Below are 16,926 nucleotides of genomic sequence, written 5' to 3'. Positions count from 1 at the left end.
ATAAATACCTTTTAATATTTCATCATCTCCTCTTACAAATTACAAATAGCTGCAGTTAATAATTAAACACACAGGAAGGCATTGAAGTATCTTCTGTCCACTCTGTTTAATATTAAAAATCATTAATGTAAATATTTTCTTTGGAAGGCATCTTAAGTGTGCCCTTTAACACTTTAATAGCTTCCTTGTTTTACAACTACAATTATTCAGAAGTTTCTAAAACATCCATCAGTAGTTTGATGGTAAAAACAGGATACCATAACAAATGCATCCGTAATTTTACTGACATTCTAGTAAAGAAAATGATCACCTTTGCTATCAGTGTTTTTAATAAGTTCCTCAATTAAACACAGCTTGCTGCCTGATAGATACAATTTGATTCACATTTAGGAGCAATGACTTGTAAAATTGTACATATAAAGAAATTCATATGGACTGCAACACCTTTTGTGACTGATAAGTCCCTTACATGCAGTTTTGTGCACCTAAGTTAGTGTCTAAAGTGTGCATGCCGCTCACTGTATTTGTTTTTTTTTAAAGAGAAAACAAAGGAGTTAGTTTTCTGCTTGCAGTTGCATCCTGATCAATTCTTCTTGTTCATTAAAATGCATACACCTTCCAAGATGTGATCTCCTTTTCATTATGTAATTGCCCTAATATTTCCTTCATTCAAACAAGTAATGGTTTTTGCAACCAAGAAGAAAATTTGTAACTGGTGAAAGCTTATTTTTAATGATACAGAGATAAAATAATAAATTGTTAACATTTTTCTTTTCAAACCTCATTAATTTTATCACGATATACAGTACCTTACTCCTTCAAGAAAGTTTTTAAAAATACCTTTTGTGACAAAGTTCCTCCTCTGCCTTGGTGGATACTGCACTTTTTGGCAGATTTTCTCACCTCAGAGGTTCATGGCAGCCCTCAGTTTGGCCGCTTCTGCTAGAGGCTCAAACCTGCCATTCTCTCAGCTAACCTCATCACTGGCCAGCATGGGGGAATGGAGAACAATCTCTGCAGTCTCCGTTGTCCCATCTAGAGGGTCAGGGACAGGCCAGATCCCTTTCCAAATTAGACCTTCCCTTCTGGTGTTGCTCACAGACCAGGTCAACTTCTCCTGTGTCTGATCAGGAGTTGGAGGGAACCCAGGCCCACCCTCTACACCAGGTTCCAGCCCAGGGCCCTGTGGATAGCAGCTGTCTATGTCTCCTGTATCAGCTGCATGACAGCGACAGCTACAGCTACAACTCCCTGGGCTACTTCCCTGTGGCCTCCCTCCAGCACCTTCTTTATTCTCACCGCAGGATCTTCCTCCTGAAGCCTGATCACATTTGTACTCCTCAGTCCTCCAGCAGTATGCCTTCTCACTCCCTGCTCCTTGCATGCCCTTCCCTAACTGATGGGAGGTCCTTTTTTAAACCATGTGTCCTGATTAGTCTGCCCGCCATAATTGATTCTAGTATGTTCTTAATTGGCAGGTGGCTTAATTAACTTGCCTGTCTTAATTGGTTCTAGCAGGTTCCCTGATTGCTCTAATGCAGCCCCTGCTCTGGTCACTCAGGGAACAGAAAACTATTCGTCCAGTGGCCAGTATATTTGCCTTCGACCAGACTCCTGTACGTCTTCCGCCTCCAGGCCCTGCAGAGGCTCCTTTATGGTGCAGGTAGTCCGGCATGGAGCGCATTGGCGCACGCCTTCCTGCGCCGCCTCCGAGGGCTCCGATATGACCGGCAGCTCCTTTATCTCCACCCGAGGGGTCTTCCGTGAGACCTCTCCGGGCTGCCGGTCTTCTACCAGGACCTCCTCCGGACCTGGAAACTGTTCGCAGCGATCAGGTCCGTGGCGGCCTCCCTGGGGGAAGACCTCCTCGCGGAGCCCCTGCTACACAACCCCCAGCTCCGTGTGCAGGCGGCGGAGTCCCCCTCGGTGCGCCAGAGGTTGGTCCTGGCGGAAGTCACCAGAGTCAGAGACCTCCTGGAGTATGACCGGAGAGACTGGCTGGATCCCCTGACGCTCGCTCAGCGCATGGGGCTCTCCAGACCTCGTACTGCCCTGTGCGTACTTCAGGAGGTGAGGGCCGCTTTGCCGCCCGCTGCTCGGGTTTACCTCGACCGGGTCCTGCGAGAGGGCGCGCCCCGCCCACCCTCCACCCCAGGCCCTCCGGACCTTTTCATCGGGCCCCTGCCCCGTGGACCCGACCGACTCCCCCGCCCCTTCACCGTGAGCCGGCTGCGTGAGCTGCAGCCGGTCCGGTTCCAGACCGCGCCAAAACGACATCTCTACACGCTCGTGCTCCACACCCTTCATGTCCTCACCCTCGCGTCCCGCCCTGACACAAAGTGGCGGGACCTCCTGCCACCTCTAGAGGGTGAGGAGCCCCGGTGGGCCAGCCTCTATTCCACCTTAGTGCCGAGGCCCGCCGGGGATATCAGTTGGCGGCTCCTTCACGGGGCCGTGAGCACGGGCGTGTATTTGGCGCGGTTCACCTCCATTCCGGACACCTGCCCCTTTTGCGGCGTGAGGGAAACCCTGGCGCACGTCTATCTGGAGTGCGCCAGGTTGCAGCCCCTATTCCGGCTCCTCACCAATCTTTTGTTACGGTTTTGGTGGCACTTTTCTCCTCACCTTCTCATCTACGCACTCCCTGTCCGTGGCCCCACTAAGTCGCGGGACCTCCTGGTCAACCTCCTCCTGGCCCTGGCTAAAGCGGCCATCTATAAAACCAGGGTGAGGAGGTTGGCCGACGGAGTCTCCTGCGACTGCGGGGCCTATTTCCGCTCCTCTGTCCGTTCACGCCTCCGAGCGGAGTTCCTCTCGGCGGCGTCCACCGACTCCCTTGACGCCTTTGAGGAGCGTTGGGCACTGTCCGGGGTTCTCTGCTCGGTGTCCCCGTCCGGTTCCCTTTGTTTGACCCTTTGACCGCACTCCCGTCCCTGTTTTTCATTAGTTGTCCCCCGTAATTGATTGGCTCTCCAGGCCCTGTGGATCTCCCCCTTAGGCTGGGGGGGGGCTCCTTTCATAGTGGACGAGCTCTGCCCGCCCACTTCCTGGATCCCAATAGGAACAGACTCCTGTACCCCACTGGTCTCGGTCTGTCACACTTTGTTTGTAACCTCTTAATAAAGTGTTAAAAATTCATTTCCTGCCATATATGCAGTATCATTGATGTATATGTGTAAAAATGTTCAGAAGTACATATCAAAGTTGGCAAAATATAATAACAACAGGGCTATGGATGCGGAAGAAGGCAATACAAATGGACTAGACACCATATACCTGGACAGAGGCTGCAAAAAAAAAAAAAATCTGCTGTGCCCCCTCAGCTAGATCCTGTCTGGATTAACTGAAACACTCTCCATAAAGAAAGGATTGTGGATCACCACCAGCTGTCATTGGTCTCTCAAAGTACCACCCATGCCCAGCCTCTGATGACCTCCATCACACATAGCTTGCTAGTAAGAGGAGAAATTAAGGAAAGTCAGTGTCACAGTGCTGGGTTTCCTACAGCCTAGTATCAGTTACCTGCTGCCACCAAGTTTCTCTCTTAGAAATTTTATCTTGAGCTCTCCTCACCAGGAACAGGGATCCCTTCCCCTGGTAAGTACAGTACATGTTCTTCGAAGATCAGTGCAGAAATCTTCATTCACCACAGCTACACTCCAGACTGAATTAAGAAACTTGTAATTTATTATTTACAATTAAAACCTGTGAATGAACTCTGGAAGTGCTGCCTATTGTCCTTGTCAAGCACAGGAAGATCTTCTGGCTTCCTGTTCATAAGCCAGGGAGTCTGATATTCTTCCAGTCTGGTCTCACTACAACCCTCTCAGTAGCCCAGACCTCTACATCCCTGCTGGACCAGTCTCTGGAATCTGGAGAGACCTTTCTTGGCAACTTCAGCCAGCTAGACCAAAATTAGCTCCAGCTAGCAAGTCTCCACTCTCCCTCCTCCAGTGGTCCTTCTCCCAGTACTGACATTCGAACCAACATTCTGGGATGGTTCTCAGCAACCCAATGAGCCCTCAGAGTCCTTAGGTTTCAAACCACTATTTCACGTCCACCAACATATTTTGCCTCCTATGTGCCTCTTACTTAATATAAACCTAACACATTCCCTAATGTTCTCCACAGTCCCAAACAAACAAAATGAAAATTCCAACATGTTATCATCTCTAATGCTCTGTAAAGCAATAAACAAAGTATAATTGCATAACCCTCCATTATAAGCAACTAAAAATATGGGAGATCCTCAATTATTGTTTGAAAGAAAAATTAAAATAGTTAAGTTTATTTAGCTAAATGTAGATAAGTATCCATCTAGACTCATATCCATATCTATGTTCATCTCCGTGTAACACATGAGATGCTGAATCACAATAGCTGTCAAAGGGAATATAACTTGTCGGTATGAGGAATGAGGTTTTGTATCCACAGGTTTTGTATCAGAGCTGTGTGAACCTGGGCCCAGCCACCAACCAACCCATTTGGCAAGCTATCTGAATCACCGATGCATGTCCCATCAGGACTCTTGACTTCTGACCTAAGTCAACTGAGGCTGTCCGCAGCACTCCTCTGTTCCAATTCCTGCTTTTTGGAGGGTGTTTTCCCCTTGTGGTCTTTGATTCTCCTTCACCAGCTGTGGTGTTCACAACTGCTCAGAGGATTTGGGATCCATCACATATGTGCCTAACAAGTTTGGTACTCCAGCTAGTCATTGTATTCCTATGATTGCGGGTATGACATAATAGGTTTACTATTAGAGCTGGGGCCAGAAGCAGCTACCTCAGCAAACTCATTCACCATTTTTGTCCAACATTGGGTTTGTACTATTGATGTGTAGCTATACCCACTATGAAGGACCAGATTGGGATAATAATGTTGCTTGTAGCTGTCAAGTTCTGTTTCTATTTACAGTAGCATAAAATCCAATAAGAAAAGGAGTACTTGTGGCACTTGAGAAACTAACAAATTTATTTGAGCATAAGTTTTCGTGAGCTACAGCTCATTTCATTGGATGCATTTAACTTGACTGAATGCATCCGATGAAGTGAGCTGTAGCTCACGAAAGCTTATGCTCAGATAAATTTGTTAGTCTCTAAGGTGCCACAAGTACTCCTTTTCTTTTTGCAAATACAGACTAACACAGCTGCAACTCTGAAACCAATAAAATCCAATGAACCACATTAAAATGACTTGTATAAGCCTGATGTGGTCTTTACTTCACAAGATACATCTGGCTCTTAGGCAGTTGATCCCATCTATTCCCCAGCCATCATGTCATCCTAATGTTGAAGAAGGTAAAACTATAAGCAACTGCAGTAGTAAATCGAAACTTTATGTATTCACATGTACTTTCAAAGCACCTATCTCAACCTTATTTATTGCTTTACTCCTAACTATTGTCTTGCTGAAGGTATTGATCTTTTAATTAGATGAATAATACTTCATTATTTTATTTTTCTGTTGTAGTTATTTGGATGGAAACCAGTTTACCCTTGTTCCCAAAGAACTTTCTAACTACAAACATTTAACACTTATGTAAGTAACTTTAGAGCATCTTTTTGTGTGGGATTGATCAAAAAGCTGCTCTTCCATTTAATGAAACAGTTACAAGAAAAACATAAAATGTAACCAACTTTTTAACAAATTTCGCCCTAAGGCACATTTTATAAATGGGATATTTTTAGTCCAGTGATCACAACACATTTTATTGCAGAGTAAATAGGCAGGAACTATAGTAAACCTGAAAAGAAATGCAGAATCTCACAAAATGTGCATTAGAGTATGACAGCTTCAGTACATTGTCACATAGACATACAGTATTAGCCTCAATAAAGGCATGAAATTATTTCAATTACAGAGAAAAGATTTTGTAGTTGGTTTGAAACACATAATGCTACATCTCTGCAATTTGGTAACCTGCCACAATTGATGGTCTAGTGGTTGGAGAAGGGAATTTAGTCAGGACACTTCATTTTTATTCCTAGCTGTACTGCTGACTCACTGTGCGATTTTTGAACAAACCGCTAAGCTCTTTATGTCTTAGTTGATATAAAACAGAGATAATACTTTGTAAAACAGAGATAATACTACTTTCCCTGTGAGACGTATGGGCAGATCCTCAGCTGATGTAAATTGTCATAAGTTCCATTGAATTCAGTGAATCAACTGGGGATAAACCTCATCATGTTTTGAAGTACCTTGTAGCATAGGAGCAACCACAAATTAAAAATTAGGGCAACAAAATGGCTACCAGTTTTCTTGCATAAAGCAAACTAAATCAGTGTAACATTCTGAAAATGCCCCAGCTCCTTTTGTATGCCTTATTCTAGACTAAATGGTCCGGTCTTCAAATTTAGAAAATAGATGCATCTCATTTTCACAAAATTTCCAAATAGTATCAGCAATTGCACTATTCTCAAATGTATGCAATCTAGGCCTGCATGGAGTGTTTGTGGATTTGTGCTGCAAGAGGTGTATGAGACCTACCTTGCAGTATACAGGCCTGTAAAGAGCGTGCATGTAGGTTACTGTTTGCTGTAGTGATAAGCACTCCTTTATCATATTGGCCCACAAAGAGGGTGTCTGAAGGTTTGATTGTTTGGAGTAGTGATGATCAACCCTGTATTGTGTATGTAATGTTAAATGCTCATAAAACAAATGCAAATTACAATATCAGATTTACTGTAACTAGTCATTCAGGCTGGCATTTCAATAAATAATGTTGATAGGGTACAAATGCAAAGTATAAACAGCAAAATTGTTCAGTAAATGATAAGTAGTATTAGTACATTAATATTCTGAAATTCTGGGTAGATGTTTGCAAAAGTAGAAAGCCATGTATTACATTTTTGGACATTCTCTCTTGGTATTGAAAGATTATCTGTAAATTCCTATCTTTCCTTGTGTATACATTAAAAAGGATCCAGATGATTCAGGTATTCTTGTTTCATAGACCCGTGTTAGACCTCCATAGGCAGGAAATGGATAACTGTCAATTGACCATAAATGTGCCCAGGTCAATCATCATCCCAGTAGCGTCATGACTTACAGCTTAAGTTTCCATTGCTTCCTGAGTTACAGAGTTCCTGTACAGCATTAAACAATACACAAATGGAATAATGAACATATATGGGACCCATTACTGAATTATTGGAGTTGCTCACAGTCTTTATTTTATTTATCCTCACAACACTGCTGTGAAGTAGGGAAGAATTATTTAGCCCCATTTGAAATATGGGGAAATCGAGGCACAAAGAGACTGAAGGCATGTCTACACAGTTGACAGGGTAGATCCTGCTGGTGCGCTTTAGTGTGGTGCTGTTTGAAACACTACTATGTTAACCTCTAATATGCAGCAGCAGGGTCAACACTGACCAATTAATGTGCAACATGTTAGTGTGCCTTAGAAATCACACCTCCATAAATGCATTAATCCACCATGTAGACAAGTCCCAGGTCACACAGTAGGGAATTGAATCTGGGTCTTCTGTGTCTAGGCCAATACCCTACTCCTGGACCATCCTCCTTCTCTTTTCTCTTTCTGGTACAAATAGATTGTGCTCAACTGCACTTGGCTGACATGTTGATGGAAACATTATAGGTTTGTCGTTGTCAGCATGATTCATTTCCAAAGTTTCCCCAACAAGCACAGTGCCCTTCAAAGATTCTTTCTCCAAACGCCAGCTGCCTTAAATTTAAATTAAGAAAAAAGACTTCATTCATTAGAATATGGAGCGGCCACAAGGACTTCAAAACTTTCACCCATGTAGACCCAAGATTTCACATGTTATAGGAGCATTGGAACCCAGGAACAAGTTTTGGGGGGAAAAAAACCTTCTTTAAAATAGTTGTACCTATGCTTTGAAACCTCCAGATCAAGGGTGTCAGGTAATACTTATTCATATTCCATTAGGGAGGTAGCTAGAAAGATTCCCACTTAAAATTATCTACCTACATCCCTATTCCCAGTTCACCTGCTAGTTTCATTTAACACTGTAAGATATAGTCTTAGTAAAGGAGCATGATGGACGCTGGCATTGTATAAGAATGCAGGACACTGAATTGCTTTGCCTTTTATCCTTTGAAATGAGAACACTTTTCATTTATCAATGTAAGCTCTTGCTTGGCTTGTACGTGGCATGTCACAATAAAAAGGCATTCTTTAAAATATCAATATTAATAACAATACTACCCCTACTAATAAAAATAATGTTCTATTTCAGTTCTAGAGTATGGTGTTTCAGAATTTGTGCAGTCATTTTATGGACTGAATTTCTGAATTTATTTTTTATAGAGATTTAAGTAACAACAGAATCAGCACTCTTTCTAACCAGAGCTTCAGCAACATGACTCAGCTGCTCACCTTGTAAGTTTAAATGTATAACAGTGAATGTATAAAAACATTACAGTGTTTATTGTCTTGAAAAGAAAAGGCAACCTATTAATATTAAAACTTGCTTGATTTGGAGGCTGTAAGATAACTGTTTCCTAACTGGCTATGAATGCAAAAGGTACATTTAATCATGCTCTGCATTGTATGTGTGTGTTGTTTTACTTGTTTTATTTTATATGCTTTCAGAATTCTTAGTTACAACCGTCTGAGGTGTATCCCTGCACGGACATTTGATGGGTTGAAATCACTTAGGTTACTGTAAGTAGTTATTTTATTTTGAAAAAACTTATTTTGTGTAACAACAGACTTGGAAACCCATAGGGAATTAATAAATCTTCAACCCCAATAAGTACTTGAGGAAAAAATAAAGAACAAAGAATCACAAAATATTAATTTGCTGCATTTTTATTATATAATTAAAATGTGGTACAGTGAGTATAAATAAGTGCTGTGATAGGTCATAGAAAGACTGTGCATTGTACACATTTCTGTTCTACTTCTTGTTTCTTTGTCTCTTATGTCACGTTCTTGCTTGTAAGATTCAGTTGTGTATGTCTAAAAATGTTATTTGTATGTGACATAGGAATGGAGTCTCAAACTATATGGTGTTATTATTCTAAGTATCTTTTTTTTTTTTTTAGCCATTAGATTTTGAATGTGTTTTAGCATTCCCTTAATAAATTGCTTACTTTCTTTCACTTAACTTTGGGTGCTTTTCCAACTCAGAATTTGATGAACAACTGATGATGAATAAAATATTCTGTGATTTAGCCCAGTTTCTTTTAACAAACAGACTGCTATTTTAATCTTATTTCTGTGTTGCTTGAAGTTATTTAAATGTTTGGTGCACACAAATCTCAGTCTGTGGATAGCTGCCTGTATTCTTTCAAGTATTTGCTGTTCAGTATCTGAGCTGTATGATTGGTCACCTGAATTACTAAATTTTGATCTCTGACAAAGAGGCATACATCTTATTATGAATGAATTTTTCTTAGGGCTGGTTCTGAGAGCAGCAGAACTTGTGAATGGCGCCCATATTGGTATGGTCCACCATAGCAGGTCAGAGAGTCCTGCACATGCTCATTCCTAATGTGAGAAAGCTAAGCTGAGCCTATTTGTTGACTCAAAGTACAATGGCCAGATTCTGGATGCTGATCTTTTTGACCATTTCAGTGGTGCAAAGCAGCCAAAAATCCAGTTTAACCATCTGATAATGAATTCCTCTGGCTTATGGATAATTTCCTGCTGGCACAGAAACATCACAGGTATTCTATACCCAGTTCACATCCTGACTTCTAGCTGAACATGACCAGGGCCTTTGGATGTGTAGTTAGAGTTCTGGGACTTCTTTAACTTTTAGACATGAATGTCACCAGGCACTGCTAGTTTTTGGAGCTGCCTGTCTCTATCAGATATGAGGGAATGGCATTGGGATAGAGAATATTTCAAGCCACAAGTTCATTTTCCTTGCTTCTGCTGCCCTTACCTGGGGTACTTCTAGGATTTTACTCTTGGATGCTCCTACTGCCTCCTTGGGGATTTCCTTCAGGACCCTTTTCCTGGAAGATCCCCTTCCATTATGCCCCCCTACCTGCCTGTTTCATGCTGCCTGCTATTTGTTGTTTCCACTCTTACCTCGCAGTTATCCTGGCCTTATTTATATTCCCTGTGCCTCAGCCTCCCTGTCCCTCCCATTATTGCCCCTCCTTCAACTAATGTATCCGTGCCCCTATTCTCCCCTAAACAAAGTGTCGCTGCTCTTCTCCCAGGAGATTTCTCCTTCCACCCTCCTCTCTAGCTTATGTTCCAAACTAGGGCTGTCGATTAATCACAGTAAACTCAAAAAAAAATGATTAACTCAAAAAAAAATGAATTGCAATTAAAAAAATTAATCACAATTAATTGCAGTTTTAATTGCACTGTTAAACAATAGAATAACAATAGAAATTTATTAAATATTTTGGATGTTTTTCTACATTTTCAAATATATTGATTTTAATTACAACACACAATACCAAATGTACAGTGCTCACTTTATATTATTATTTTTATTACAAATATTTGCACTGCAGAAATGATGAATGAAAGAAATAGTGTTTTTCAATTCTGCTAATACAAGTACTGTAGTGCAGTCTCTTTATCATGAAAGTAGATATTTTTTGTTACATAACTCAAAAACAAAACCATGTAAACCTTTAGAGCCCACAAGTCTACTCAGACCTACTTCTTGTTCAGACAATCGCTACGACCAACCAGTTTGTTTACATTTACTGGAGATAATGCTGCCTGCTTCTTATTTACAATGTCACTTGAAAATAAGAACAGGCATTCACATGGCACTTTTGGAACCAGTGTTACAAGGTATTTACATGCCAGATATGCTAAACATTTATATACCCCTTTGTTATACCAATAAAATAAAAACCAGCAGGATCTTATTAAAGGGAAAAAGGCAAAATACCACATTTATTGTGAATACCGAAAGAATCATAGTAAGCAGTTAGTTATAGCTATAACATTCCATTCAATCTCATATTTATTCACACATTCATTCATACAAACACACACACATAGGTTCTGCAAGGTTGTTATCATAGTTACCAGCCTTAGAGTTGCTCATGCCAAGCCACTGGCCAGGTGGCCTGGACATGAGGAGGGAGCAGGGCCTTGTCAGTTGCTCATCTGATGCTCCTGGAAGTTGGTTTGCAGAATCAGACCCCAAAGTTCTCACTTTTTAGAGTCTATTTTTATAGGAATTTCTTCCTATGCCAGTCTATGAGAATTGCTTCATCATGCTGTTGCTGAATCAATCAGCAGATAGCACATTCCTGACGGCTCCATGCTGCTAGATGTTATCTTGTTCTTTGGTTCTCCCATTCTTGAGGCTGTTGGGTGGATTCCAGTCTGCCCTCTGGGGGTCCTCTGGTTATTTCCACTTGACGCCTTCTTCAGCCGATGGACACTGGATTCTTAGGCTGGTACCTCCCTGATCATTCAGTTATCCACACCAAGCATCCATCCACATACATCCTCTATCTCTATTTTAATCACAATTGTTAATACAGCAAAAGGGCGGGGAGTCTCTGGGTGTTGTTTTTGTTGTTAGAGTATTGCTTTGAGTCTCTCTCTCTGTGAATTGCTTTGAGAACAGACTCTGTCTTAGAATGTACTAACACAATTAGCAGCTTGCAAGTTTCACACATAGAGGGAGAGAAACAATACCAAAAACCAAGAGACCTCTTAATTAGTAATACCCTGGAATTTAAACTATGGGGAACCAAACTCATTTGTGATTTTAATACAGAACTTCTTTAATATGATCCAACACCTTCATGCTTTGGCCACCATTCCAGAGGACATGCTTCCGTGCTGCTGATGCTCATTAAAAAAATAATACATTAATTAAATTTGTGACTGAACTCCTTGGGGGAGAATTATATGTCTTCTGCTTCGTTTTACCTGCATTCTCCTATATATTTCGTGTTATGGCAGTCTCAGATGATGACTCAGCACATATTGTTCATTTTAAGAATATTTTCACTGCAGTTTTGACAAAACGCAAAGAAGGTACCAATGTGAGATTTCTAAAGATAGCTACAGCACTGTACCCAAGGTTTAAGAATCTGAAGTGCTTTCCAAAATCTGAGAGGGATGAGGTGTGGAGCATGCTTTCAGAAGTCTTAAAACACTCCGATGCAGAAAGTACAGAACCCGAACCACCAAAAAAGAAAATCGATCTCAGATGAGGAAACTGAACGTGCATCAGTCCGCACTGCTTTGTATCGTTATCAAACAGAAGCCGTCGTCAGCATAGACTCATGTCCTCTGGAATGGTGGTTGAAGTGACATATGAATCCTTAGTGTATCTGGCATGTAAATATCTTGTAATGCTGGCTACAACAGTGCCATGCGAATGCCTGTTCTCACTTTCAGAAGACATTGTAAACAAGAAGCAGGCTGCATTATCTCCTGCAAATGTAAACAAACTTGTTTGTCTGAGTGATTGGCTGAACAAGAAGTAGGACTGAGTGGACTTGTAGGCTCTAAAGTTTTACATTGTTTTATTTTTGAATGCAGTTTTTTTTGTACATAATTCTACATTTGTAAGTTCAACTTTCATGATAAAGAGCACTGTGCAGTTTGTATTCTGTGTTGTAATTGGAATCAATATATTTGAAAATGTAGAAAACGTCCAAAAATATTTAAATAAATGGTATTCTGTTATTGTGTAACAGCACGATTAATTGTACAATTAATCACAAGTAATTGCGATTAATTTTTTTAATCGCTTGACGGCCCTACTTCAAACCAGTCCATCTGTTTCTCTCTCCCCTGTTTAGCTATTTTGTCCCTAACTTCCTTTCCTCCTGAAAGAATCCCTCTGCGCACCCACCCTCATAGCAACCCTGGCCATCACTGCTCCAACCCAGCTGGGCTAACATCTTTTGTCTTGCCTGTGTGAACAGTAAAGGACATACTGTGAATGGGAAGGGACAGTGAGGATGGAGAGATATAACTGGATGTTTATTCACATACTAGCTACTTTATTAAATCTATAAACAGGATAACTTGTTAAGGCAACCTGTGCTGACAGTGGTGAAAGGAGGTAGGCGTTAGCCAGCCAAGCTATCACCAGTTTTACCCCTTTTGATGCTCTAACCTGGAGCATGCTCTAATTCCAGATTCACTCAGTCTCTCACTCACTCTAGTCGAAGGCCCTAACAGAGCCTGTATCATATTATTTCGTAGTCTACCACAACCGAGAGCAGCCTGTAGAAAGACATTATGCCATGTAAGAGTGCTTTAGGCTTACCTGCAAGTGCCAACACCTGCTTCCTAGGAAAGATGGTGACTAATTCACAAAGAAGGCAACTCAACCCAGGCATTAGATTGGGGGTGTAGAGGAGAAGATGATGAAATTCTTCCAAGCGCTGCACACAAAATGAGACCTACCCATGTGAGTCACCAAAATGAGGCATTGCTCTCAGCAAATTGAATGCATGCTCAAATTATTTGAGAAGCTCTCTAAGCTCCACTAGGCTCCTTGAGTTTGTCTTCTCCTATGTGGGACTTTGGTATTCCAAAGGGATCTGCTAGGTTCCTGAAGTTTGGCTCCTCCTTAACGGGGGTGGGGGGGAGGCCAAATGCAACCCACTTCTAGCACTAAAATGAGAGGCTGTTCACAGTAAAGTGTGCAGTTCTGTGGTCCTCCTTCTTCTTCCTTACATGAGGAATGAAGTAATTTAAATGTCATCATTAATATCACTAGGTTCTGAGTTATCACTACCTGATCTGAATGGGGCAATTCACACCTTTCAGCTATTGTTCTTATCTCTGTATCACATTATTCACATTTGAGGATTTTTTCACAATCACAACAGAGTTTTACTGGGGATTTCTTTGTTTTTGTTTCTTAACGAAAGCTGAGTTTCTAGAGAACAAGATAGTAGCTTCAGAGGTGTGCCTTTACACCATATGAACACCAGCAGTTTCCAAATCTGGACTCAGCTCCTTCCTTTTGACCTCTGTTAGGTCAAACGAGCCAGTTATTGGAGGTCCACCCCTTACCCTGCATTTCAGTACTCAGGGCCAGTGTACTCAGTTGCCATATTAACGCACCATGCTTTAGCCTACACAACTATAAAAACACCTCATACGATTTTAATCATAAGCCTAGGTATGTGTAGCTATATGCATGAATGAAAGTTTACATAGATAGGAAGGGAGAACCCTTTTGGGTAGATCTGCCCCAGATATGACTGAACCACCCCTGTGTTTTTCATCAATACAGAATTTCATTTTATGATTATATTAATATCAGTTACAGATTCACAATTGGTTTTCATGAACCTTTGTGGCATGTGTGTTGCAAAAAGCAAATGAAGAGCACAAACACAATCAGTGAAATTCTAGTTGAGCTTCTGAAAAGTTAACAAAGAATTACTTTCTCTTCTTTTCCCTGCTCTGAACCTACTAAGTACTGCAGTATTAATAGTTGATCTGCATCTTGAGCAAGTTTTATTTTTTTAATTAAAAAATAAAACCGTTTAAATTTTTAGTCCTAATTCAGAACAAAAACCTGAGAGGCAGGCAGGTGGGAAGGCTGCAAATGCACAGGAACTGAAATTAAATGTGAAACTGAATCAAGTTTGTAAAATCACAAGCCTGCAGAGTTAAACTGCTGAGGTCCATGCATCTATAGTTGTTGAAAAATAACAAAAGGCAAGTTCACTTGTGCTTCCTCAAAAAAAAATACCTATTTTGGTTATTTTCTTTTCCTTAGGTCTTTACATGGCAATGATATTTCTGTTGTTCCTGAAGGAGCTTTTAATGATCTTTCAGCATTATCACATCTGTGAGTATTCAGTCATATATTTTTTACTTACATGTATGTGGACCTCCTGCCTGGATCAGCATTTCATGGAAAGACTTTTTTCTAGAGTAACATCTGGCTATTTTGCTCAGTTTTCTGTGTGCTACAAAGAGCGAAGGTGAATTGGAACCGTTGGAGTTTAGAGGAAAATACTGAATCTGATCCTTGCAAGAGAGGAGGGAGTATATTCCTGCATACAAGTGTACAGACATACCTGAGTTTGACATTGCTGAGCAGATGCAGTTTTTAAGTGTCTTTATATGTGGAGTCATCTGTTTTTGTTTTGCTGTAAGCAAGTAATGGTCCAGCTTTGTGCTCAGACGTATTCAGCCTCTGGGAATGTCACAGAAATTTGAAAGGGTACTGATTAATTTTGGTTTCATCCTTATTTACAATTCATTCAAATGCTGCTATCAGGATGACACATGTGCATGAAGACAGATGAAACTGGCACAGGGAACTGGAAAGGGAGTAGGAGATGGAGGTTATGAAAGAAGAGTGAAAGGAATTTCTTGTGTACATGTAAAGTAAAATGACAAAGTGGCTGCTTTCTCTTGTACTTTAACCATCCGAGTTTTTCTCTTCCCCTTCCATGATTCCAAGATGGCAGCTATAAGTATCTTTGGTCATGCTCTTTGGAAGCATTTTAAAAACATGTATGATCAAATAAGTTTGGCCCTCTCCTTACCCCCACCCCCATAAAAAGGTTGTTTGCCTGTTGTATTGCCAATCATGTTAGACTTGCCTATATTTTGATTTTTAAGTAGAGTAATTCCCCTCATCTCAGCTCTACCTGGTGGCATTTTTATGCCATCTCGTGGTGACATAGCATCATGTCACTGTGTCTGCAGACAGAGCATACCTCTGCTTTTTTGGAGAGGTGACTGCTTTATGCACTCCAGCTGTTTTTCCCCTGGGTTCTAGGTAGGAGAAAGTTCTATCATATTCTTCCTCTTGTTCTTTTTCTAACAAGGGATATTTCTCTCCCTCAATCTGAAGCTGGAAGCATCACCTTTCTCTTGAGAAGGCAGAGAGCATTTTCCCTCTCTCATAGGTGGAGAACCATTTCCTCTTTTTCTCTGGAACAATAGCAGGGAGGGTGGGTACCTCTTGTATGTGTAACATGGGAGTAAGGAGAATAAAAGCATCTATAGAACTGGATCTATTTTTTTTTTTTTTTTTTTTACTGCTCCCCATGCCTGACTAAGTGAGTGGGTTCAGCAGGGTAAATCACAGAAGTCCTTCCTGCTTGGTCAGGCAGAATGAGAAGCATTTCTGCAATCTTCATTCTGTTCATGGTATTTGAGCCATGCTCTGATCATTTTTCCTGGGATCCTCTTACTTTCTCAGAAGGCCTAGTGGTGTGAGATCAGGATGTGGAACAGTCTCAAGGGCAGTGGAATACCGAAGGCATTTCCAGGACTGCCTATTGAAATGCTGGACGTGTGGCGGACTCATTTCTTTAAATCAGTGGCATAGCTTCATTTCATAGCAGCACAGTGGGAACCCTGGATACACTACTGTTATAAAGTGACACACTGTATATATCCTCTCCATTAGCCACAAAACAGTGTGCTCCTGCCTAAGCGAGTTGTAAGAACATTTGTGCTCTCTGCTAGGAAAACCTTGACTGTTAAAGATGACACTTCATAAATTGAGTAATTCAGAAACTCTTTTAAAATATTTTAAACAATAAAATGTGCTCAAATTTCTTTATTACAAAAATTAAAATGTTAACATTTACATCCAGTTGAATTCAAGATAAATGCGCTTTCTATAGGGCCCACTGAGGGGATAATGATTCAATGGAACTTGCTAAACATGTTGCATTATTTCAGATTGTTAGTGGCAGAGTTCTGTCCTTCCCCAGGAGCAGGTCTTTTAGGCCTGCCTCTACTGACTGCTATCAATGCCATAAGCACTGAGCTTGCTCGGGGAATCTCCTTACATAATCATGAAGAGGAGATCTCTGATGAGATCAGTAACCATGGGTTTATATTCATTGGCAGAGCTCCAAAGAGAAAATAATAAATTGCAGTTTTGTGGGGAGAAAGGTAAAAGCAAATGATTTATGCAGGGCATGCAGCCATGAACTGGAAGAGGGAAGTATATTTCTTTTAATGGTTTCCCCCATTTTTTGCAGGGTGGCCTTAAGCCC

The 16,926-nt window shown here is 41.1% G+C and overlaps 1 protein-coding gene across 13 annotated transcripts in view; it reads left to right on the top strand.

Moving 5' to 3' along the window:
* Nucleotides 1–16,926, top strand: part of SLIT2 (slit guidance ligand 2) — a 424,023-nt gene that overhangs the window by 341,793 nt on the left and 65,304 nt on the right. For all 13 annotated transcript variants that reach the window (XM_073342401.1, XM_073342399.1, XM_073342407.2 and 10 more), the window contains 4 exons: nucleotides 5,470–5,538; nucleotides 8,297–8,368; nucleotides 8,582–8,653; nucleotides 14,679–14,750. In XM_073342401.1, coding sequence (XP_073198502.1) covers nucleotides 5,470–5,538; nucleotides 8,297–8,368; nucleotides 8,582–8,653; nucleotides 14,679–14,750 — 285 coding nt within the window. The remainder of the gene's footprint in view (nucleotides 1–5,469; nucleotides 5,539–8,296; nucleotides 8,369–8,581; nucleotides 8,654–14,678; nucleotides 14,751–16,926) is intronic.

Source organism: Lepidochelys kempii, chromosome 4 (assembly GCF_965140285.1).
Source record: "Lepidochelys kempii isolate rLepKem1 chromosome 4, rLepKem1.hap1, whole genome shotgun sequence".
NCBI lineage: Eukaryota > Metazoa > Chordata > Testudines > Cheloniidae > Lepidochelys > Lepidochelys kempii.
Note: the sequence above shows the minus strand (reverse complement) of the source record. Positions and strands in the feature narration are given on the sequence as shown.